Here is a 21,652-nt window from a genome sequence, read left to right on the forward strand (position 1 = left end):
ATCGAATTTACATATGCAGCGACTTCGGTAGTCATTGTAGAATTAGGGTAACTATGGATATCCAGTTAGGTAAATGAAATTATCAGTAACATTGTACTGCTAGTATGTATTCACAGTCTTCTGTTGTCACTGTTTGAAGCTATAGTATTGTAACTCATATTTGTATTTTGTATGCAGGTATGGAATTGCCAATGAGCTGCTGGCTGCTCAGCGCTACCAGGAGGTACTCCAAAATCTTGGACACGACGTCACCGTTGCTGGCTGTGGCCTTATAGTGAATCCGGCATTTCCTTGGCTAGGTGCTTCTCCAGATAGATTAGCATTTGATCCACCCATTCACACTGAGGGAAAAGAAGGGAAGTGAGCTTACTACATTACACTTTTGCAGTGAACTTAGTGAAAATGGCCCAAAACTGAAGAGGGACCATTTTTATTATGCACAGCTCCTCGGACAGATGGGTGTTTCTGGATTAAGTTAGGGGGATTTTGTAGTCTTTGGTAACGAATTCATTCTGATTGAAAGAGTTAGGTTGAGTGAGAATGAATCGCACACCATAAAGGCAAAAGTTGAGGCTTTTTATTTCAGCACACTCATGCCTTATCTGGAGGATAATGAATGTTTGCTGTTGCACGCTGTTACTATGCAGGATTTTCTCAGGCTTTTGCAAGTCGAAGTGTTGTCATTTTCTGCTATGATAGCTCCTTGAAAGTTTGTCAGTATAGCACAGATTGTCCACATTTGGTTTGCCAAGAGAACCAATGAAATGTGAAGAGAACAATCAAAGATGTGATATCCTTTTATCCACTGAATTCTCCTTTCAACGTGGATCTGAAGTGCGGCAATTGCCTGAGTGTATTCAACTTCCTCTGCAGTGAACTGCCGAGATCTAAGGAAAGGTGGAACGTTGACTGCCACACCTTTCTCTTGCATAAGGTCTTGTATGAGGAAGCCCTTGTCAGCCGTGATAGTATCTCCTTCATCAAATGAGAGGTCCAGGAATCCGCTTTTAATTACGCATATATATAGTGGCTGCACAGCAACCATAGTTCTGCATGCTGTGCGATGTCAGTGCACGTTAAAGAACCCCAGGTGGTCGATATTTCCGGAGCCCTCCACTACGGCGTCTCTCATAGCCTGAGTCGCTTTGGGACGTTAAACCCCACAACCCAACCCAACCCAGCATAAAGGAAGTAGCAAAATTCCCATAAAGAAAGGTGTTAGGCAAGGAGACACAATCTCCCCAGTACTATTCACAGCTTGTTTAGAGGAAGTATTCAGAGACTTGGAATGGGAGCAGTTAGGGATAAGGGTAGATGGAGAATACCTCAGTAATCTGCGATTTGCTGACGACATTGCCTTACTAAGCAACTCGGGAGATGAACTGCAAATAATGATTGATGACCTAGACAGAAAAAGTAGAAAGGTAGGCTTGAAAATTAATATGCAGAAGACTAAGGTAATGTTCAACAGCCTCGGGAAGGAACAGCAGTTTACATTAGGTAGCGAAGCACTGAAAGTAGTAGGTGAATATGTCTACTTGGGACAAGTAGTAACCGCAGATCCGGACCATGAAAAGGAAATAACAAGAAGAATAAGATTGGGATGGAGCGCATTTGGCAAGCACTCGCAGATTATGACTAGCAGCTTACCGGTATCGCTCAAGAGGAAAGTATACAACAGTTGCATCTTGCCTGTACTCACCTATGGGGCTGAAACGTGGAGGCTAACCAAGAGAGTTCTACTTAAGTTGAGGACAACCCAGAGGGCTATGGAACGAAAAATGGTAGGAGTAACATAGAAAGCGATAGAAAGCGTGCAGAGTGGGTCAGAGAAATAACTCAAGTTACCGACATTCTAGTGGAAATTAAGAAGAAGAAATGGACATGGGCAGGACATGTAGTGCGAAGAGAGGATAACCGATGGTTGCTGAGGGTAACAAACTGGATTTCAAGGGAAGGAAAGCGTAGCAGGGGGCGGCAGAAAGTTAAGAAGTTTGCAGGGTTCAAGTGGATGCAGCTAGCACAGAACCGGGTTAAGTGGAGAAATATGGGAGAGGCCTTCGCCCTGCAGTGGGTATAATCAGGCTGATGATGATGATGTCGGAGGTACCTCCCGTAAACAGCTCAGACACAAAAGTCAGCACTCCACTTGGTGCCACACCAACAAGTCCTTTCACAATGTGGTTAAAATTATAATGCGAGTACAGCTCAGACTGTGTAACAAATGAGGTGGGCACATCACATTTGATTTCAGTGGCATCGAGAAGGACTCTTGTCGATGAATACTTCTCCAGGAACGCATCTGGCATTGTTGCGTTAATGGCATGTCTGGACTACCACAATGGCAGCCATGCCATCTGCAAGTATATGTAGTCTGTCCACGCAGAAAATATTCTAGAGACTTAGCTCTCCGTCACAGAAAGCAGATGCCCAAGATGCTGGTGAAACAAACCCAGCCGGAGTTTCATGAGCACAAGGAATAGTTCATTTGATGAACGGGTCTTCCGTCTTTACCCTCTACTTGCACATATCCCAGGACTCGTGTGATTACTTTGCTGACGCTTTACGTTTCTTCCACGCTCTCCTGGGTCCAAGTACTACAATAAAGCTAGAAATGAGGCATACTTTGGAAGCCCAGTGTAGAACTGAATGTCCTCGTCATTATCCTGGAATTTTCCGATTCCAAAAAGAGTAGAATCTTTCTCAGATTTCTCTAATGTGTGCTTTCATCTCGGAGTAAGTTTAGCTCTTTTTTTGTGCTTCAAGTTTTCTATTGGCATTCTGTAGCTCTTGATGTAATTTTTCCATGTTCTCCTTGCTTGAATCAAGTTGTTCCTGTAATTTTGCTTCATTCTGTTTGCTTGCAGTGAGGTGCTCTTGAAGCTTTACTTCATTTTCATTGCTGGCAGCCAGCTGTGTTCGCAGAGTAGAAAGAGTGTCGGTGACAGTTGCGTTTATAGAAGTTCTGTGCTGGTTCTTTAGGTGACGGCACATTTTCAGCACAAAGTTCCTTTAGCGGAGACTTTGGTGGTCCAGTGCTCATTACAGGTCCACTATCTGGAGGAAAGTTTTCCCATAAAGGATCAGGGTCTGCAGAGGACTCGTTGTGGAGGTTCACTGTATGGAAGAAATTCCTGTACTGCCGCTCCAATTTCTGCTTCAGCCTGTCTACCTTTTTTCTTTTTTGAGTGCTTGTGTCCCTTCTTGCTGGGTGGAGTACTCCTGTCACAATGTGGTTTTCTTGATGACCTCAAATTGCGGAAAGGGAAAACTGAGGGTATAGCCTCCTGTCGCAAAACCCGAAGGCCACTTGCAAAGTTCGACCAGTAGTTGGAGCTTGTGAAATGCATAGAGCAAACTTTTGTAGCTGCTGAAATTTTGAAGTATGGTCCCTCCTCGCTCTTTATGGTTGCAATCCACTTTTTCTTCATGGTGTGGTCTCTGGGAAATCGGTAGTAAGACACCTGGACATAAAATTTTTTAGTAAGAATATTTCAGTTTCCAAAAAAAAGAACCGATGATGTATTGACCGACTAGATAAAATTTCAAATGCTCTGTGGAAATATGCTCAATGCTGTACGTGTTCTGATAACTGACAATAAAAATTTTACTTGCAGTTGTGAATTACTTTTGAGAACCTCTTGCCACACTGAACTGTCACAACGAACGATACAGTTGGGTATGCATCTTCAATGCCGAAGAGGTGAAACACGCATATTTTTTATGTGGAATACTACTTTAGGAATTACCAGCTTCTTACGCCAGATACCATTATGACTGAAATCAAGTGATGCAACTTGATGCGTCGAGTGGTCGATGCATGTTAGCGCATGGTGCAGTATGGATTAAGGAGTCATTCAACTTTTCACATGCATGGCATCGGCGCTCAGTTAACTGAAAGCGACTTAACTTGCCCTCGTACTTTGCACAAGCTTCGAAGAGTTTCATTTGCAGCCATTCATGCACACAATAGGAAAATGATAAGGTGCATTGGCCGAGCAACTTCGCACTGTAAAGCATTAGACCACAGAAGACAAGGCTAGTGATTTGCACTTAACTGCATTCTTCAGGTGGTCTGCAAAGTGCGGAAAATAAAACATATGGGTGGGACAGTCAAGATTTTGCTCTCATCACTGTGCATATTAAGGTGACAAATTGAATTTGTACCTTTCCCATTGTCCGAACAGCAAATTTCGTAATGAACTAGGCGTAATTACACATTGAAAAAGTTTGGTTGCTGAGAAACTGACCATAATTCGCGGCGTCCATATCAGATGTATTATTGAGGCAGGCCATAATAAAAAAAAAATTTTAAATGCGCAACGGAGCATGAAAACTTGCAAAACTGAGACAAAACCCAAATAAGACCGATCCAAGCCAAGCGCGCTTGTCTTGCATCGGTCTTGCCTCAGTTTTGCGCTGTTACTTCAACCCTCAAATAGTGCGCACCATCTAGCCCCAATGAACGTTCTTTTAGACCACGAAAACTTGATCCGCGTGTGCTGTGTGTGTCCACCCGAAGCATGCGCATATTCTTGCTTTTTTTTTTGCCGCCGTGATGAGTCGTTGACAAACCGCAAGGTCACGAGTCGTACGCAGTGCCTGGGTGCGTCAAACTCGTTTTTCCGCATGTTCGCTTTAACCTACAACTACCGAATCGCTATGCGACATTCGCATACAGTTCATCGCAGTCAACTAGATGACCTGACTACCCCAATAAACATACATAAAAGTGGCACCGCCTCTAAAGTCTCACTACGAATGTAGGAATCGAATGTGCACATACCTTCCGTCCGGACTGGTCTGTGTATCTGTACTGTTTGCACAGTGGGAAGCAGCAGTACGTTGGCATGAATGACAAATGTCACAGAACTGCATTAAAGGTAGTACAATAATAGCTTTGCGAATGCTGCTAAAAGTCGCCGTTGCCGATGGGTGGAAACAGCACGACAGAAGTGCGCATGAGAGTGCGAATGGATACAAATGGTGGGAATTCTTTCCTTCATCATGGCATTGCTCACAGTGCTGCCAGAGTCGATGGCGATGGCGATATGGTTGTACCCTTTTGAACGGGCGATCACCCAGTGGGATCTGACCAGCAAAAAAAAAGGGAAGGAAAGGAAAGAAAAGGAAAAAGGAGAGTATAGATGTTCACTCCACGTCTTTGCGCCGCTCTGGCCGCACTGCTCCTCGTGCCCACCAGAACTCCAGCCGTCTCTAGTACATTCCACGATTGCACTATGGTGGCACTGCACCAAGGGATTCTACTCCGCTCCCCTCTTCGGGTGACGCCGCAGCCTCGTCGGTGCTTCCCTCTGCCGTGTCAGCCGTGCTGCCTGCGAAGCCAAGGGCGACTGGCAGCGACGCCGTGCGAGGGGCGGGAGAAATCGCAACACATCCAAGTATCACGTGCTCCAAAGTTTCCTCCTCCGCTCCGCAGAGGACGCAGTCGGATACGCACTTGCTAACAAATAACGAGGGAAATTGTTTAAAGGGAGACAACGCAGTGTACTACATTACATCAGTTACAGCCGAGTCATTTCAGAGCGACGATAGGGCAATCTCCGCAAATCAGGAAGCAACGCAAGGTAGCAGAATACAAAGCAGCTTAGAACTGACCAATCTAAACTGGAAAAAGGCAGAAAAAAATATTCCTAAAAACACATCTACAGGAATAGATGGAATTCCGATCAAGCTGATTAATGAACTCGGTCCAAAAAGTAAGGAAACGTTGTTAAAAGCTCTGGAAACAGTCATAACGAATAAGCAAATTCCGGACAGCTGGCGGCAGAGTAAAATGAATTTGATTTATAAGGGGAAAGGAGACAGGATGCACATAAAATCCTACAGGCTGATTTACCATAACATTTGTTATGCACAGGTTAGCCATGCAGGCGGTGAAATTAAAGGTGCAAGCATGGGTAGAAAGTAACAAGATACTTGGAGAACTTCAGAACGGCTTTAGAAGTGGTAGGCGCTTAGATGATAGCCTGTTCGTGCTTACCCAATGCATCGAAATATCTAGAGTGGAAAATAGACCTTTGTATTTGGCCTTCCAGGACATAAACGGCGCGTACGACAACGTAAGCAGGGAACTCCTGTGGGGAATATTAAAAGAAGAAGGTATCGGTTATGAGATAATCGTGTTCCTACAGGAAATATACCGGGATAACGAAGTAGAAATTACGTGGGAAGGGATAAGAAGTACGGAAGATGTCAAAGTATGCAAAGGATTAAGACATGGCTGTCCTCTATCACCGGTGCTGTTCATGCTTTATATGATAAACCTGGAACGGAGGATAGAATACAGTAACCTAGGTTTTAACCTGTCATATAGATTAGGTGGAAAGGCGGTAAAGCAGCGCCTCCCCGGTTTGCTGTATGCAGACGATATTGTGCTGCTAGCTGTGAGTCTGGAAGAATAGCAAACTCTAGTTAAGTATTGCGGAGACGAAGGGGATGCTCTAGGCTTCAGTTTTAGCGCAGTTAAGTCAGGTCTGATGATTTTCAACGGATCAACTGATCAGGGTCTTAAAATACAAGGCCATGAAATACCTAGAGTAGCAGAATATAAATATCTGGGGGTATGGGTAAACGAAGGATTGGCATACATTTGAAAGCATGAGCAATCACTTAAGGCCAAAGTGCAAAGAAATGCCAGGATAATGAAGCATAAGGCATTGTGGGGATACAATAGGTATGAGGTTTTGAGGGGTATTTGGAAAGGAATTGTGGTGCCCGGACTTACTTTCGGAAACGCGGTTTTGTGCCTAAAATCAGAGGTACAGTCGACATTAGAAAAAAATCAGATTCGTTGGACGATTAGCACTAGGTGCCCACGGCAAAACTACAAATGAGGCGGTACAGGGAGATATGGGCTGGGCATATTTCGAAGTACGGGAAGCTCAGAGTAAAATATATGAGGAACGCCTGAGGAAATTGGACAGTAACAGATGGGCAGCTAAAGTATTTAAATACCTGTACTTAAAAAGCGTGGACTCACAATGGAGGAAAAGAACTAGGAAACTAACAAGTAGGTATGCTGGTCACAAGGACGGAGAAATAAAGAGTATTAAGCAACAGGTGAAAAACACAGAAGGTAAAAATTGGATATATTCGATGGAAAAGAAACAGTGTGGAATTATACCGTAAGTGGAAAATGCAGATCAGGAAGGAAGATTTCTTTGATAACTCAAGAGGCAGTGCCCTGCTTTTCGAAGCTAGATCAGGGTGCCTTAGAACTCGCAGCTACAAAAAGAAATTTAACAATGGAGATGACACATGTGCTGTATGTGGAAACTCCAGTGAAACAATTGACCATATTATACTCGAATGTAATGGTATCCATCCGGAAGTTGATGCAGGCGCAATCACTGTTCCTGAAGCTCTGGGGTTTAGAAATACCAGTGGCCGGGTGAATAAGCCGGCGGTGGAAACTAGCAAAAAACGACTGGAAGATTGGTGGCTTAAAACCAGAGAAGTGACATAATGTTAGTAATGTAGGCACAAAAATTTAATAAAGAATGATGGTTTAGTTAACCATTCTAAATCATTAATTAAGATATATGGAGAAAAATGAGCATGATAGCTACTGCTACCACCCCGTTTCAAAGGGGACGCTTCTATATTCCATCCATCCATCCATCCATTGCTAGTGAACCTAGATCGCCACTGCCGCGTCCTCAAGGCTCCACACCTGGCTTCAGCCAGTAGCCCGCTCCCCACGGAGTTGTCATAAAATGGTTCTGGGCTAATCCCTGTCTTCTGCGCGCTGTACAATGCCAGGGATGACTGCTCCTTTGCCCTGCGCATCCACTCAGCTGTCTCAGCTTCCTTCATAATGAAATCTTGCACTTCTCAGCTTCCTTCAGCTTGAGCTTCTTCCCCTGGCTCACCGCCGGTACATCCGAGAGGCATACTGTTGGCAGATGGTACCGTCTCTGCAGCCTCGCTATCCTCCTTGTCCACTTCGTTGCTATTCCAGCATACACCAGGTGGATTAGCGTCTGATGTGGCAGGTTACTTGCCGGGAGGCGCATCAGTCGGTCCTCATATTTTGCTTTGGCCGCCGCCTCTCTCGCTTAGAAAGAGGACCATCCGACCTCGCCTTGGACTCCCTCCACCGCTATGTGGTTGGGCACCCCTAAAGCTACCCGGCCGACTGCCCTCTGCTGTCGCTAAAGAAACTCCCGGGTGCTGGTGGAGATGCACAGAACTGCATTTGAATATATCAGCGCTGGCACCGCCACCATTTTCCATAGGGCTCTGTCACCTCTTAGCGGTTAAACGCCCAGAGCGACCGACGACCCAACATACCCTTACAGCGAGCCGTTCTCCCCCGCATTTCCCTCTCGTGTTGCCCGAGGTAGTTTGCCCCTGCCGACAACCGGACGCCGAGGTATTTGGTGGAATCCACCCTCTCTATCTGATTTCCCTGAAGTTCCCACCTGTGCCCGCTCAGCTTGTCCCTTTCGCCCCATGCCATCACTACACACTTTGCTGGGCTGAACTTCAGTCGACGCTCGCTCATTCCCGTAGCACAAATGTCCAGTAGTCTCTGCAGCTCTTCTGGTGTCCCTGCGAGGACCGCAAAATCATCGGCATACACCAGCGCTGGTATACGTCGCTCGACCTTCACCCCGGCCTCTAGATGCTCAAACCGACATCCGTGCCCAGACACCTCCAGCTGCTCCGTGACCCCTGCGACGTACAACATGAACAGCAGTGGTGACAGTGGACACCCCTGTCGTAGCCCCTTCGGGCTCTCCAAGAGGCTAGTCCTCTGACCCGCCCACTCCAGGCAAGCTCTGGCATCGGCGTACAGCTCTTGCTGTATGCTGGACTCCTCAAGGCCAAAACCCCGGAGGATGCTCCACAATATGGCTCGGTCCACATTATCATAAGCCTTAGCAATGTCCAGGTACGCCACGAAGGGTGGGTTTCCCGTCTGCTGTGCTATTTCTATGCACTGTGTGAGGACAAATAAATTGTCCTCAATGCGCCGTCCCGCCCGGAAACCATTTTGGAGCTCCCCAAGAGCCCCATTTCTTTCTGCCCACGCTTGCAATCGGGCCTTTGCCACCTGTGCGGCTACTCTGTACAGTACCGGAGTCACTGCTATTGGCCTGTAGTTTTCCAGGCACTCTTTGTCCCCGGTCCCCTTATACAGAGGCTTTATTCTTGCCTGTCTCCAGTCCTCCGGGATCTTTCCATCCTCCAGCACCTGTGCGACGGAGTCTTTCAACTTTGACTGTGCCTTAGGCCCCCGTGCCTTGATCAGGCTCATGGGAATGCCATCACTCCCCATCGCGGTCTTGGCCTCCACCCTCTTCACTGCCCGTTCCCACTCCCGATCCGTAGGTGCTGCACGAAGGTCTGCCGCAAGGTCTTCTGCTAACTGTTTTCGGGGCTCGCTCATCTCTCTTCCTTCGAGCTCCGTGTCCACCGGCGACCCCTGCATCATGCACCACCACTTCTTCGGGATTGGGACACAGGCCGGCCCTGTAACCGCCTCGCCCCCTGGGGCCGCTTTCAACGCTGCTGGGCTCTGGGTCTGCTTTGTCTCCTTAACCCAGCGCCAAAAACGCTGAGGCGCCTGCCGGCCCCCTGCTCTCAGCTCATCCATCATCATGCGGTTAAAGATGTGGAGCCGCGACTGGATCAATGCCGCTGCCTCCTGTTTCCGGGTCCTATATATGTCCCACGCATTGGCAATGGCCTCCTTGTCCTGCCCCTTGACAGCTTGGCGGTGTATTCTACTCGACGCCGGAGTATGGCCGCCGCCACCTCTGGGCTCCACCAAGCTTTCGCCCTATGATGGCCTCTGGTACACCCCCTGCACGCCGTGAGCTGTCCCACCATCTCTCCTATCATCGCGTCGTAGGAGTCTAAGAATGCCACTCGTGCCTCCAGGCACTTTGCTATCTTTCGCAGCTCGTCCTCGCTAAGCCGCCCTTGTGTTGACTTCTGGGGCCATTCCCGTCTCCAGTGCACGTGCCCAATTCAGCAGGCGCAACCGATTGTGGTCGCTCCCCAAATTTCCTTCGCCCTCCTCATCGACGACCATTCGCTCTAGCTCCTCGTAGAGCCTTTCTGTCATCAGGCAGAAATCAATGCACAACTGCATGCCCCTACACGCCCAGGTTGTACGCCCCTCGCATTTGCCCGAGCCGTTCACCATGACAAGCCGCTCCCCTTCCACCAACTTTAACAGCTGCCTGCCGTTTGCGTCTGTGTGCCCGTCGAGGTCCTCGATGGGAGCATTAAAGTCCCCGACTATCACGACTTCCGACTGCGCTCGAAGCGCTCGTATGTCCTGCGTTAGACACTCGTACAGACCCTCGTTGTACTCTACAGCCCCGCCCGAGCGCATGTATACCACTGCCAACGCCACTGGTTTACCTCCTATCGCTCCAGCTAGCCACATGTGCTCCTGGCACGACTGCCTGGTGTGACTCCACCTGCCAGGCTCCGCCCATAAACACCCTACTCCTCCCCCTTGGCGTTCCGACCCTTGGCGGTTACAGGCCTCCCACCCGTATCCATCGACTTGCGGGGGAGTCTCTACTTCCCGCAGATGCGTTTCTGCCACTGCGAAAACGTCAATCTGGTGTTTTGCAAGTTCCGTGCTCAGCTCTGCCCATTTTTGCGCCCTCCGACCTCCTTGCATATTCAGGAAGGCGATAGATAGATTCGTTGGCCTTCACTGTTTGCGGTGTTTACCTCTTCGTGTGCGGGTTCCCACTCGAACTACGCTGTCCCTGGGGTTGACGCTTACCCACGCCTGGTTTTGGGGAGTCATCTTCCAGCCCATCTGAGTCCCCGCGCCTCCGGTAGTGAGTCAGTAACCCACCCCCGCCTGAAGCAGCAGTTTCGCCAGCGCCCGCACCATTTTCTGAGTGCGCTGATCGTCCGGTCGCCCCCCCCCCCCCCTCTCGTGGTGGGGCCCCCTGGGGCTGCCTTTCGGTTTCGCTGCCCCGGCACCTTGCTGGGAACGGGCTTCTCGCTGGTTGCCGGTCCCCGACGGACGCTCTAAAAAAGCGCACGCTCGTCTGCCCAGCTTTCTTCCTAACTGGCATACAGCCGTCTGCCGGCTCCTGTCTGTGTCACCTCTCCCCTGTGAAGAATGAACTCTACTCGTGGTCCCAGTTCCTGGCATACACCCTCAATCAGTCCATTCGCCGTCCTGCATTTCTCTCGGACCTGTGTTTCCATTTCCCCGCCCTGTGGAAGCGCACAGATGGCATAGAGAAGATCGGGGAATTGTTCCTGCCCCTGCATCACCCATTTCTTCAGGGAGCCCACCATCTCCTCGGGCCTTGTTCCCTCCTCTACGTCCTCCAGCCCGGCATGTATGATCACCAGACATTGGTCATCCTGACGTGCCTGCAGCTTCTCGTGTACCCGCTCCATAGTGTCCGCCAGTGTCGCTCTCGCCTTTGTGAAGAAAGACACTCGACTGTCCCTGTCCACAACGGTCAGGGCGCCCGTCTTTATTCTAAACGCATTTTCGTCCCCGGCCACCAAAACCTTTCGGGGCTGTATGGCCCGTTTCTCGTTGGACGCTCCTAGCTTCTGCGGGCTCTCCTGCTGCTCACTGGGCTTCCCGCTCTCCAGTGTTCCTGTTTCCCTCTCGCGCATCTTCTTTTCAGTGTCCTTCATCTGATGTTTCTTCCCGTGTGGTTTCTCCTGATCCCCGTTGTTCGCCCTCCTGCCTACACTTCCTCCCCCGTCCTGAGAGCGAAGATCGGCGAGCCCCTGAAAGGAGTCGTTCTCCCCGGCGCACTGCACTTCGGAGTGCAGTTCGCTCCCCTCGCTGACCTTATTCGTCCTTAGTCCTCCCTGCTCGGGTTGTAGCCCTCCGATGGGTCCGCTGCCATCTGTATGCCCTTCACTCCTCTCTAACGGCCCCGTCGCCGTCCGTTCTGGCTCATACGACCGGCCCGGAATCGCTTTGCCCAACTCCCCCGACACCTCGTCCAGCCTGCCGAGTGCTCTAAGGGTCCCTAGCCTCTGCAACTCTTCTCCCTGTTTGCTTACTCTCCTCAGCAGTTCCTGCACCTGCGCTTCCAAACTTTCGCGTCTGCCTATCTCTTGCTCCAGTTGGCGCCGTAGGTCCTCAACCCTCGACCTTTCCCCTGTGCCCGAGCCTTTCTCCGCTCTGGCCTCCATATTCTGTATACGCAGGGTCCACTCCTTTTGCTGACTCAACTTGAGTGCTAACTCTGTCTCTATAACGCTCATCCTTGCACATCGTTTGCACACGTAGTGCGATGCGGCGTTAGCTTCTTCCAAATTTTTAAAGGGAGTGTCGTGAAGCTGCAGCCACATGTCGCAGCTCGTGCATGCAGCCCAGTCATCGCCATCCTCCTCGCTCTCGGCATGCTGATTGCTCCGTGGCTTACCCATGCTGTGGCCCGGCTTGAAACTCCTGCGTTTCCGCTTGTCGTGACCACGGTGCAACCGTGGTCGTCGTGACTCACTGCACTTTCACCACTTTCACCGCCTCACTCGGTAGTTCGGTAGCTTTCGGTAGCTCTGTTAGAGTTGCCCCTCATGTCCGGTGGCGCCATCTTCCGAGATCCGTGCCGACTTCGCTGCCACCAGCAGCGCCAGCTCTTGTAGTCTTGGCGAACAGCTTTATCAGGGTGTAGTAGCCACCTGACTCACAGATGGCACCACACGACCTTGTCACCGCCGCAACAGCAATAGGCCTAGCACGGCTCCAGCCGAAGGACCGAAGGGTTCAAGCACTGCGTCGCGCTAGCCGCCGGTACCGTAAACCTCGCCCTGGCTACGAACGTCACCGACACCCGGCGATGCAAACTCCGGCTAAAAGCGCGGTCACGACAACCACAAAACCACCGAACAAAAAGCCACTCCACGGACAGTCACCTCCCACGTGCGCCCTTGTCCACGTGCGCTCTTGTCTCTCAAAACCGTGCACGGCACAGTGTTGCTTGAGTTATTGCAACCCACGTATTGTGTACAAATCTTTTTCAGACGCACGAAGATGCTGACGCGCTCTCGCGGGCGCCCGTCGCATTAGTCGATAACGTCACGAATGAAGACATTGGTTTTCTTGGAATAGTTAATGCTTTAGACATAATGACCCGACAGGGAGCTGGCCCAGACCTTCGACCTGTCATTGACTACCTGCAGGGTCGCGCTGCTGACGTCCCCCGCCTGTATTTGGAAGGAACTTGTCTGCATTCTGTCTTCGGAATGGCGTTTTATTCAAAGGTCCGTTCGATTCACTCTGCACGATGTGAACTAGTTCATGACGGTGTAGAAAAAGTGCCGCACTCATGCAGCGCCAGTTCAGTAGTGCAGACGCAGCGCGATACTAGCGCCGATGAGAAACGAACGTTGAAGTGCAGAAGTCGTGCAAGCCTTCTGCTTTTGCTGTGCTTGCCGAGAGTTGGTGGTTCTACAGTGGATAGAGTTGTGTGCATTTTCTTGAATTCTTTGTGAAAGAAAAAAAAAAGAAAATGAACTGCGGTTTACTGCCTACTGTCATGCAAGCAGCTATGGAGCTGGTGGACAGCGATAGCGACGAAGAGGAGTTCGACGACTTAGTCGTGATGATCGCAATGAAGTTGGTGAGGCTTGACAGGAACCGCGTACCGCGCTACTGCGAGGACGTTGTTAGCAGATATTTTGACTTTGAGTTCAAACGTCTTTTCCGCCTCTCACGGAGCACGTTTGACGCTCTTGCGGGTTCCTTTAAACACTCGCCGTTTTTCCCGCACCCCATGGGAGGCCGTCCGCAAATGAGCCCAGAAAAAACGTGCCTTATCGTTCTGAGTTGCTTGGGCACTCAGTGCAGCATGTACTCGTTAGCAGACCGTTTTGATGTTTCGGTGTCATCCGTGCACACCTGCGTCGAAAGAGTCTTGGATTTTTTGAACAGCATCAGCTCGTCCGTGATCGCTTGGCCGAACCAGCAACAGCAAGAGCGCAGCAAGGCCTGCTTCTTGGCAAAAGCCGGCGGCAAGGGACCACGGAACACAATCGGGTGCGTCGACGGCTGCCACATCGAGATCAACAAACCCACCGAATCGCCGCAGTCGTATTATAATCGGAAGAAGTGGCCGTCAGTGATTCTCCAGGGCATATGTGATGACCGGAACAAGTTTATTGATGTATTCATAGGCTTCCCGGGCTCGGCGCACGACGCCAGGGTGCTTCGAGAGAGCCCATTTTTCGCAGAGGCCGATGATAAATGCACCAGTGGATACATTCTTGGGGACTCTGCGTACCCGCTGTTGCCATGGCTCATGACCCCTTATCGCGACCACGGGAGCACCTTTCCAGCGTGGAAGAAAAGATTCAACAAATTTCACTCGCAACAGCGTGTCGCCATCGAAAACTCGTTTGGATTGTTGAAGCAACGCTTTAGAAGGCTCTACCTCGTCGACGCTGCTAGCATTAAGCAGTGCTGCCTAATTATAATGGCCGCATGCGTCCTGCACAACATGTGCAATGACGAGCGAGATTTTATAGATGAACTGGGCCAGCTGCCCGAGCTAGAAGAGGTCCAGAATGAGGAGGACGGCGATCTGGATTTTGACTCTAGCACTGCCAAACAGTGCGAAAGAGTCAGGAAGGCCATTGCCCAGAAGCAGTGTTGAGTGTGTGCTGTTTCACATTGCGCGACACATTTTGCAATTCCTTGTTTGATATACATGAACTCATGTTTATTAGTTAGTGCATGCATGCGAGTGTGTTGTATATTGATAGAAAATCGTCAAAAGGCATTTTTAGGATTAAGTTTTGTTATATCTGGATGGCTATTGATTATGATACATGAGACAGCGGACACCATAGAGAGCGGTTGACGTAACTCTCTGGCCTAGATCACTCACGACTTCTGATGGTATGCCAAAGCGTGCATACATATCCTTGAGCACCGAGAAGGCTGAGGTTGTTGACATTTTCTTGACCTTTTTACAAACTTTGAATAGTAGTCCACTAAGAGCAAATAAGTAGCACCACTGTGGTGAAAAAAGTCCATTGCCACTTTCTCCTATGGACTTGTCGGTAGTTCTCTGTCAAGGAGTGGCTCTCGCAGGTTAGCTCGCTGATGGTTGGCGTTGAGGCAGTGGACTTTTTGCACCACAGTGCTGCTACGTATTTGCTCTTAGTGGACTACTATTCAAAGTTTGTGGAGGTCAAGAAAATGTCAACCTCAGCCTCCTCTGTGATCTCGGTGCTCGAGGATATGTATGCACGCTTTGGCATACCTTCAGAAGTCGTGAGTGATCTAGGCCAGAGAGTCATGTCAACCGCTCTCTATGGTGTCTGCTGTCTCATCTATCCAGATATAACAAGTTTGAGATTTACTTATTTGCATTCTGCGCCTCTACAGCCACTACAAGCCGCTCAAGCAAAGCCATTTTGCGGTCAAAGCGTTCAGCACGCTCTCTCTTGCACTCTTGGAATGTGCTGAACAAAGCTTCTAATGTGGTGCCTTCTTTTCTGCGTTTTCGTGTGCTGCTGGGCTCAGGCGTCCTTGATGGCCCTGGCTGGTTGTGGTCGAGTGTTGCCCTCGATGGCCCTGGCTCGTCGTGGCCAAATGCTGCTTCAGCTGCCGGGCTTGACCCAGATGGCAGCTCAGCATCATGCTGCTGCCCGCTGCTGTCTGTGTCAGCAGATGGGCTGTAAGAAATGAAAGGTTAAATTATATGAATTACCGAAGCACATAATTAAGAGACAGACCTTTCATTTTCCTGTTGCATGACTCTGCCAGGTGCCAAGAGGAATGTTGGAGCGATGTGGTGCTCCTTTTCAAGTACAGCACTGAGCTCCCTAGAAAAGAAAATCAACTTGTAGACTAATGCTGCACAAATAGGTTTGGTGCACTTACTCTTCATGCTCGCATGATACACGAGAGTGGCCCGAGGCAGAGTTTTTGTTTTTTGCCCTTTTGTACGCCCTCTCAAGGCTCTTCCATTTATTTTCAATTTGAAGAGCCGTCATCGGCTCTCCAAATTCGGCAATGATGGCATCCGTTATCGCCTGCCAGAGCGATTTCTTGGTGCTAAAGGAAACATAGAAACGACAGGAGAAGATGATGTGCATGACGAGTTCAGCACTTCCAAGAACTTTGTTCTAACTATACACTCTGTAAACTTTTCCTAACGTTTCTTGATTTGGAACTAATACTACTGCACAAGTATCTGGTTCCATGGAAATATGTCCTTATAGGAAAATAAATGATGCATGATAAAATGCTATTTGGTGCAGAATAATTCCTGCCATTAGTAAATTTTGTATAAGACACTTTTGAAACTGACACCATGTCTATATTCCACCTTCTTGGTTTTATGCACTCTTTGCTGACAATGTAATGAAGTATAGGCCTCGTGCGCTGGTATGGGGGCGCCACTGATTTGGAACAACTAGCGCCACCTCCAGGCTGCGCCGGGCACTTTCCCGTCGTTGCTGTCTGCCCGCGCTACTGGCCGGCTGCTGTGGCGGCCGTTTCGACATGGCTGCAGGGAGCCAACCGCGAGTGTTGTTTTGCGGATTCCGGCCAATTGAAAACATTGAAGAATATTTTAAAAGATGCAGCGTCAAGCGCGGCAACAACCTCTACGCCGGGAACCATGTTTACGGCGTGAGAGAAGAAGTTTCATGTGCGGGAGGGCCGTCCGACGTCGTCGGAAGATGCATTGCGCAAATGAAGTGCGTTGATTACGACGTGCGGTTGACGGTAAGCACAGTTCACGAGACGTTTTATTTATTCGTTGCATGAGCGTGAAAACGTGTGCTGTGCACTTGCAGTTGTCTGCGCAGCCAAGACATATTGTTGATGCCAGCTGCACGTGCAAGGCGGGATGCCGAGGATGGTGCAAGCACGCAGCGGTGCTCGCCGTGTTCGTGAACAACTCCATGCATACATCTTGTACAGACCTACCGTGCGCGTGGCTCAAGCCTTCTTCGCGGCCAACCCTGGATACCAAAAAACAGATTAAGGATCTTTTCCCAGGTAAGAAAAATAAATGCTGTATGAGGAGATCCATCGAATAACATATTGGAATCGTCCACCCAGGTCGCCCCATGCCTGTACCAGTGCTTAAGGCACTGTCCGCGTCTGACGTTCATGTCCAATTTCCGGACGTTAGGTGCGCCTTCACAGATGTGCTGCAGTGCATTGAGGGCGATGCAGTCGAAGAATGTGGGGCCGTGTCGTCCGGTGCAGTTGAAGAGGTAGCCGGTATCGCAGCTTCTGAGCTCATGAGAGCAATTATGGAAAACGGGCGCGCCACGTATGGCATGATGGAAATCACCAGTACATTGCCTCTCAGAATTACAAGGTGTGACATGTTGTCTGCGCTGGCGGACAGCGAGAAAATGTTTTATGAGAAGTTCGTGCAAAAAAGCATAAATGAAATGATCGAAATCGAACTGACAACTAGGGGCCAAGGAAAAGTAAAAAGGTTTGTTATTTGCTTTCATGCGTTGCTGAACTTTCTTCCTGGCACTAATGGCATGTTCTTGATACTACATCAGGTGGCATCAGGAGAGGATTCTTCGGATTACAAGCTCCATTGCTCACAGAATAAAGACAAGAGAGGCAGAGTTCGAGGCTCTTGCACATGCATTGGTTACGCCGAGGGCCTTTGCAACTGCTGCCACCACCTACGGTAAGCAGCAGCACACTCCGTACAAGTAGAACATGCAAGTATAAATAGGCAGTCTCGTTGTGACTTTGTTCGTAAAAAAGGCTAATTGTATATATTGCGTTATCTAGTGCACACTTTAAAGGTGCCCTTAAAGTAAAATCTAAATTTTATGAATCTTACCGAAAAGTACTAGTCAATTTTTCTCATTTTGCAGGTAAGAATACAGAAGACGTGGCAAGAAAGGAGCTCTCTACGCTCCTGCGAGTTCCAGTTCATGAGGTAATTCCATATGTGTTCAAGAAGATTGACACGTTTCCTAATTCCTTCCATTTGTTTCTTTCTGCAGGTCGGACTGGTTATACACCCGGAACAACCCTGGTTGTGCTGCAGCCCGGATGGCATCTTTGTAGCCAGCAATACAACTCGTGTTGTTGAAATCAAATGCCCCTTTTCTCTCAGGAACTCAAAGCTTATTGATGCAGAGCAAGAAGTTAGCTATGTTAAATACATCCACTATGTCAATGGAAAGTTGACTCTAAAAAAAAGTCACCCATATTTCACACAGGTGATGATTATATTGTATGTTTTAAATATTGATGAAGCGCTTTTTTTTGTGTACTCAGAAAAGCAAAGTGTTAGCATAACTGTCAAGAAGGATGAAAAATTTCTCTCCGAGTACATACCTAAGCTTCAAGCATACTATTTCAAGTATTATTTAAAACAGCTGACAAACTTGTCACGACCAAATGTTCAAGCGTAATATCAAGTCCACATAATTTTATGTTGTTTGTCTGTGAAGTGTTGGGTTCTTGCAGCATGGGCACAATTAAAAACAGGGTTGATAATGAAAGTAAGATTTATTGCAGTGAATTCGTCTATGTACACTTCATGACATTGGACAACATTGTTTCCTGGGCTCACTGAGAGGTTCTGGAAATGTTCAGCTGAACACATGGTTGGGCTCATTTTCCATCCACACTATGACTGGCTTAAGATCTCGTCACTCATCTGCATTGTCAGTATTTTGGCCGCTAAAGATTGGTGGCTGTAGGTTGGCCAGAATACAACACATCCGCATAATATTGCTCATGTGGGGAATCAGTTCAGTAGGTACCCTTGTATTGAGGATATTGAACGTTTTCACACGCTGGATTACCCTTTCGACATGTATGCGCACCTGGGCTACATTGTATGTTTCCTGAAGTTCCTCATATGTAAATTGTACATTTCCTTTTGAAAAAGGGGGCAATACAACAATGCCTTTCTGACCTGCAGCGGGTGCTCTAATGCCTGGAAAGCCCTTGTCCGCTAGCACTATGTCGCCCGGCTCAATCCTGTCAAGGAACCCTGACTCAAGTGTGATGTGAGTGTCCGATGCACGACCACCATAGGCCTCGGAGACAAATGTCACTACACTATTTGGCAAAATTCCTAGTAAAAACTTCAAAGTGTAGCCACCCTTATAGTGTGAAAACAGTGCCCGCTTTTGCTCAACAGTAGGTGGCTCTTCAGTTCTTATTTCTGTGCAATCTATAATGTAACGGCAGCGAGGATAGTGGATCTTGAAACATGCTGGCATTGTTGCTTGCACGGTGGCAAGTGACGGTTCTGGGATCCATTCCTTCATTGCAGCTAACAAGTTGCTCAAGACAAAATAAAATATACGGCTTACTGCCGTCCGGTGAAGCCCAAAAAGAACACCAAGGCTAGCAAAGGAGATGCCAAGTTTCAGTTTCATAAGAAAAATTACAAGTTTCTGTGGAACTGGAACATCGATTCGCCTTGCTACTATGGGTGAAAGAACAAACATCAGTAAGGCAAATACATTGGTGCTAACGCCACACAGTTCTTTAAACGCATCTGCTCTCTCCCTCAGCGAGTCATATCCAAGGAATACACAGCTTCTCTCCTCTATTCCAGTGCTTGTGGATGTTGCGGCTGGCACTGCCTGCACAGCTATATCTGTTGTGCTTGTGTGTGACACTTGCGTTGAGGCTGAGCCATGTGATGTCACTGAGAGGAACATGTTGCACTGGCCTTCAGGTAGAACCGTGTTTGTTTGAGTCGCCTGAAAAATATAACACGTGCACAATCAATCTTTATTAATCAATACTAATAACTCCATTGTCAAGCTATAGCAAGAAATTAATAGCATTGGTTAGAACAGAGTATGAGCGCTGTTGGGGACACACTTGCATAACACTGAGCACATAAAGATACACACGAAAGCGAAGGTAACAATACTAAGAAGACTGCCATGGTTGTGCACAGCTGCACTAGCTAGGGTGCCCTGGTGCTGGCTCTCTATATTTTCTTTCTTTTACAAAGTTAAACTCTCCTTCAGATTCAAACCACTAAATATACCAGCACAAAAATTTGTTTTAAAACAGCAAACAAAAACCAAAGAACATATTCAAATTGCTTCAGCAGACATGCAGTGATAAGGAAAAAGCAATAATGAAAACTAAACCAGTTGGTGAACGATTTTATTGTCCCATTGGGTGGCGTTTGGCCAACAGTTTAGAATCTGTAAATGCATACTGTATAATCACGCCGCCGCGCATAAAAATAACAGCCTACATATAGCATGGGTTAACATTTGAGATACTGATTCCGAGGACGCGGGTTCAGTCGCAGCCGCCGCGGCCGCGTTTGGATGGACGCGAAACGCAATTAAGGCGCCCGTGTACTGTACGATATGTCAGTGCACGTCGAAGAACCACACATGGTCGAAATTACAGGAGCCCTCCACTACGGCGTCCCTCATAGCCTGAGTCGCTTTGGGACGTTAAATTTTATAAACCATACATCTGAGGGGATTCAATAAATGAGGTCCTTACCACGGATACAAACGTAACGCTTTCTTCTGACCCTTCCAATTGTTCCTCATCGGGACCGTGGGCCAGACTGCGACACGAAGTGCCGGTTACGGAGTCTGAATCCGTTGACACCTGTGCCGCACCCGCTGATCCGCGTCGTTGAAACCTAAGAAAAAATGTTAAAGAATGCAGATGGCTGTTCAGCAAAACATAAAACTGCGACACTTCGTATGGGCTCGTCCAGATCGCGAGGACGATTGAGCGCAAAGACTAGGAAATGCACGGCATAACACCGACAGGACCTCGCGAGGACGACCCAAAGCTCGTCCCGTGCATTTTGTCCCCCTCCCTGTTGCTGCCGTGTCAGCACACATAATTCTGCATTCTTACAAAGCACTGTATATTAAAGCCTACGCATCATCGGCTGGATTAAAACTTACCGCTGGTATCTCTGGAGCTTCGTTTCGCGCCCAGCGCCATCGTCTCTCCCATAGCAAGCAGGGAATATTGTTGGAATGTAGGCAGGGTGGTGTGCCGCAGAACTTCTCTCGTTGCCCACGAAGTGGGCGCTACATATGCGTGTTTGGCCCTTCACTGGTTGCCACAGTCCGCCGTCCGCACTAATAAATAGAAATAAATGCTGTATTATTCCAATTGTAACCTTGGAGGCAGCCAAAATCGACTCTAGAAGACGAAATGGCCACTTGTTTACCTTGCACGTCGTACTGCTCTGATCCACCGCTCCCGTCGCTCCTTCTCGTAGGGCTTCCAGGAAATCCATAGAACTTGATTTTCGGGACCTTGCCTGCAACGTTTCTGTAGCTATTGTGACAACCGTACACGCAGCAATAAACGGTGCCGCCTTTTTTCGTCGGCGGCTTGTCGCTGTCCGAGCGAGACGCCATGCTGACTGCAGTGAGACGGGCCGCTCCGAGACGACGCGAAAGTTACGCCGCGTATTACAGGTGGCGCCACTTGTCCGGCTCAAAGCTGCAGCGCACGGAGCCTATAGCTTACCGAAAGCCACCCTTCCTTCCGAGAAGGTCCTTCAACTCCTTATACTTTGAAATCAGGAACTTGGTCTTTCTATTAGACCACAGCTCCGGTCCAAGGAGGTTGCCAGGCTCTGGTGCGGAGCCTTGTTGCTGCGCATTTTGGCTGGCGTCGTCCGCGAAGACAATGGTTACAACGCTGCCATCTGCA

At 48.7% G+C, this 21,652-nt stretch overlaps 2 protein-coding genes and 1 pseudogene across 7 annotated transcripts in view; 2 read left to right on the top strand and 1 right to left on the bottom strand.

Annotated features, from left to right (window-relative positions):
* The window catches only part of LOC146192378 (uncharacterized), a 134,269-nt gene extending 133,220 nt beyond the window's left edge, over positions 1–1,049 (top strand). For all 4 annotated transcript variants that reach the window (XR_014706760.1, XR_014706761.1, XM_084602477.1 and 1 more), the window contains one exon: positions 178–1,049. The gene's annotated coding sequence lies outside the window, so the exon portion shown is untranslated. The remainder of the gene's footprint in view (positions 1–177) is intronic.
* A 15,359-nt stretch (positions 1,050–16,408) lies between these two features.
* On the top strand, positions 16,409–18,976 carry LOC146192380 (uncharacterized). 2 transcript variants are annotated; one of them, XM_084602480.1, is made up of 5 exons: positions 16,409–16,717; positions 16,789–16,993; positions 17,518–17,651; positions 17,845–17,909; positions 17,977–18,976. In XM_084602480.1, exons 1-3 carry the CDS (start codon positions 16,493–16,495, stop codon positions 17,568–17,570), a joined length of 483 nt encoding a protein of 160 aa, XP_084458606.1. In that variant the 5' UTR covers positions 16,409–16,492; the 3' UTR covers positions 17,571–17,651; positions 17,845–17,909; positions 17,977–18,976. The 2 variants fall into 2 exon arrangements, with proteins under 2 accessions (XP_084458606.1, XP_084458607.1); XM_084602481.1 differs by lacking the exon at positions 17,845–17,909.
* Positions 18,977–19,208: 232 nt separating this feature from the next.
* LOC146192381 (uncharacterized) lies at positions 19,209–21,429 on the bottom strand (annotated as a pseudogene). Its single transcript, XR_014706762.1, has 4 exons — positions 21,162–21,429; positions 20,890–21,069; positions 20,471–20,615; positions 19,209–19,698 (listed from the first exon to the last, which is right to left on the bottom strand). The product of XR_014706762.1 is annotated as an uncharacterized LOC146192381 (transcript).
* Positions 21,430–21,652: the final 223 nt, after the last annotated feature.

This window comes from Amblyomma maculatum, chromosome 4, assembly GCF_055883805.1.
Source record: "Amblyomma maculatum isolate TAMU_Amacu chromosome 4, ASM5588380v1, whole genome shotgun sequence".
Classification (NCBI taxonomy): domain Eukaryota; kingdom Metazoa; phylum Arthropoda; class Arachnida; order Ixodida; family Ixodidae; genus Amblyomma; species Amblyomma maculatum.

What these genes read in the sequence shown, in the direction of transcription:
- LOC146192380 (XM_084602480.1), top strand. Translation starts at nt 16,493, where the DNA reads ATGGCTGCAGGGAGCCAACCGCGAGTGTTGTTTTGCGGATTCCGGCCA. An exon ending in ATTACGACGTGCGGTTGACG is followed by an intron (nt 16,718 to 16,788) that starts GTAAGCACAGTT and finishes GTGCACTTGCAG; the next exon opens with TTGTCTGCGCAGCCAAGACA. An exon ending in GATTAAGGATCTTTTCCCAG is followed by an intron (nt 16,994 to 17,517) that starts GTAAGAAAAATA and finishes ATACTACATCAG; the next exon opens with GTGGCATCAGGAGAGGATTC.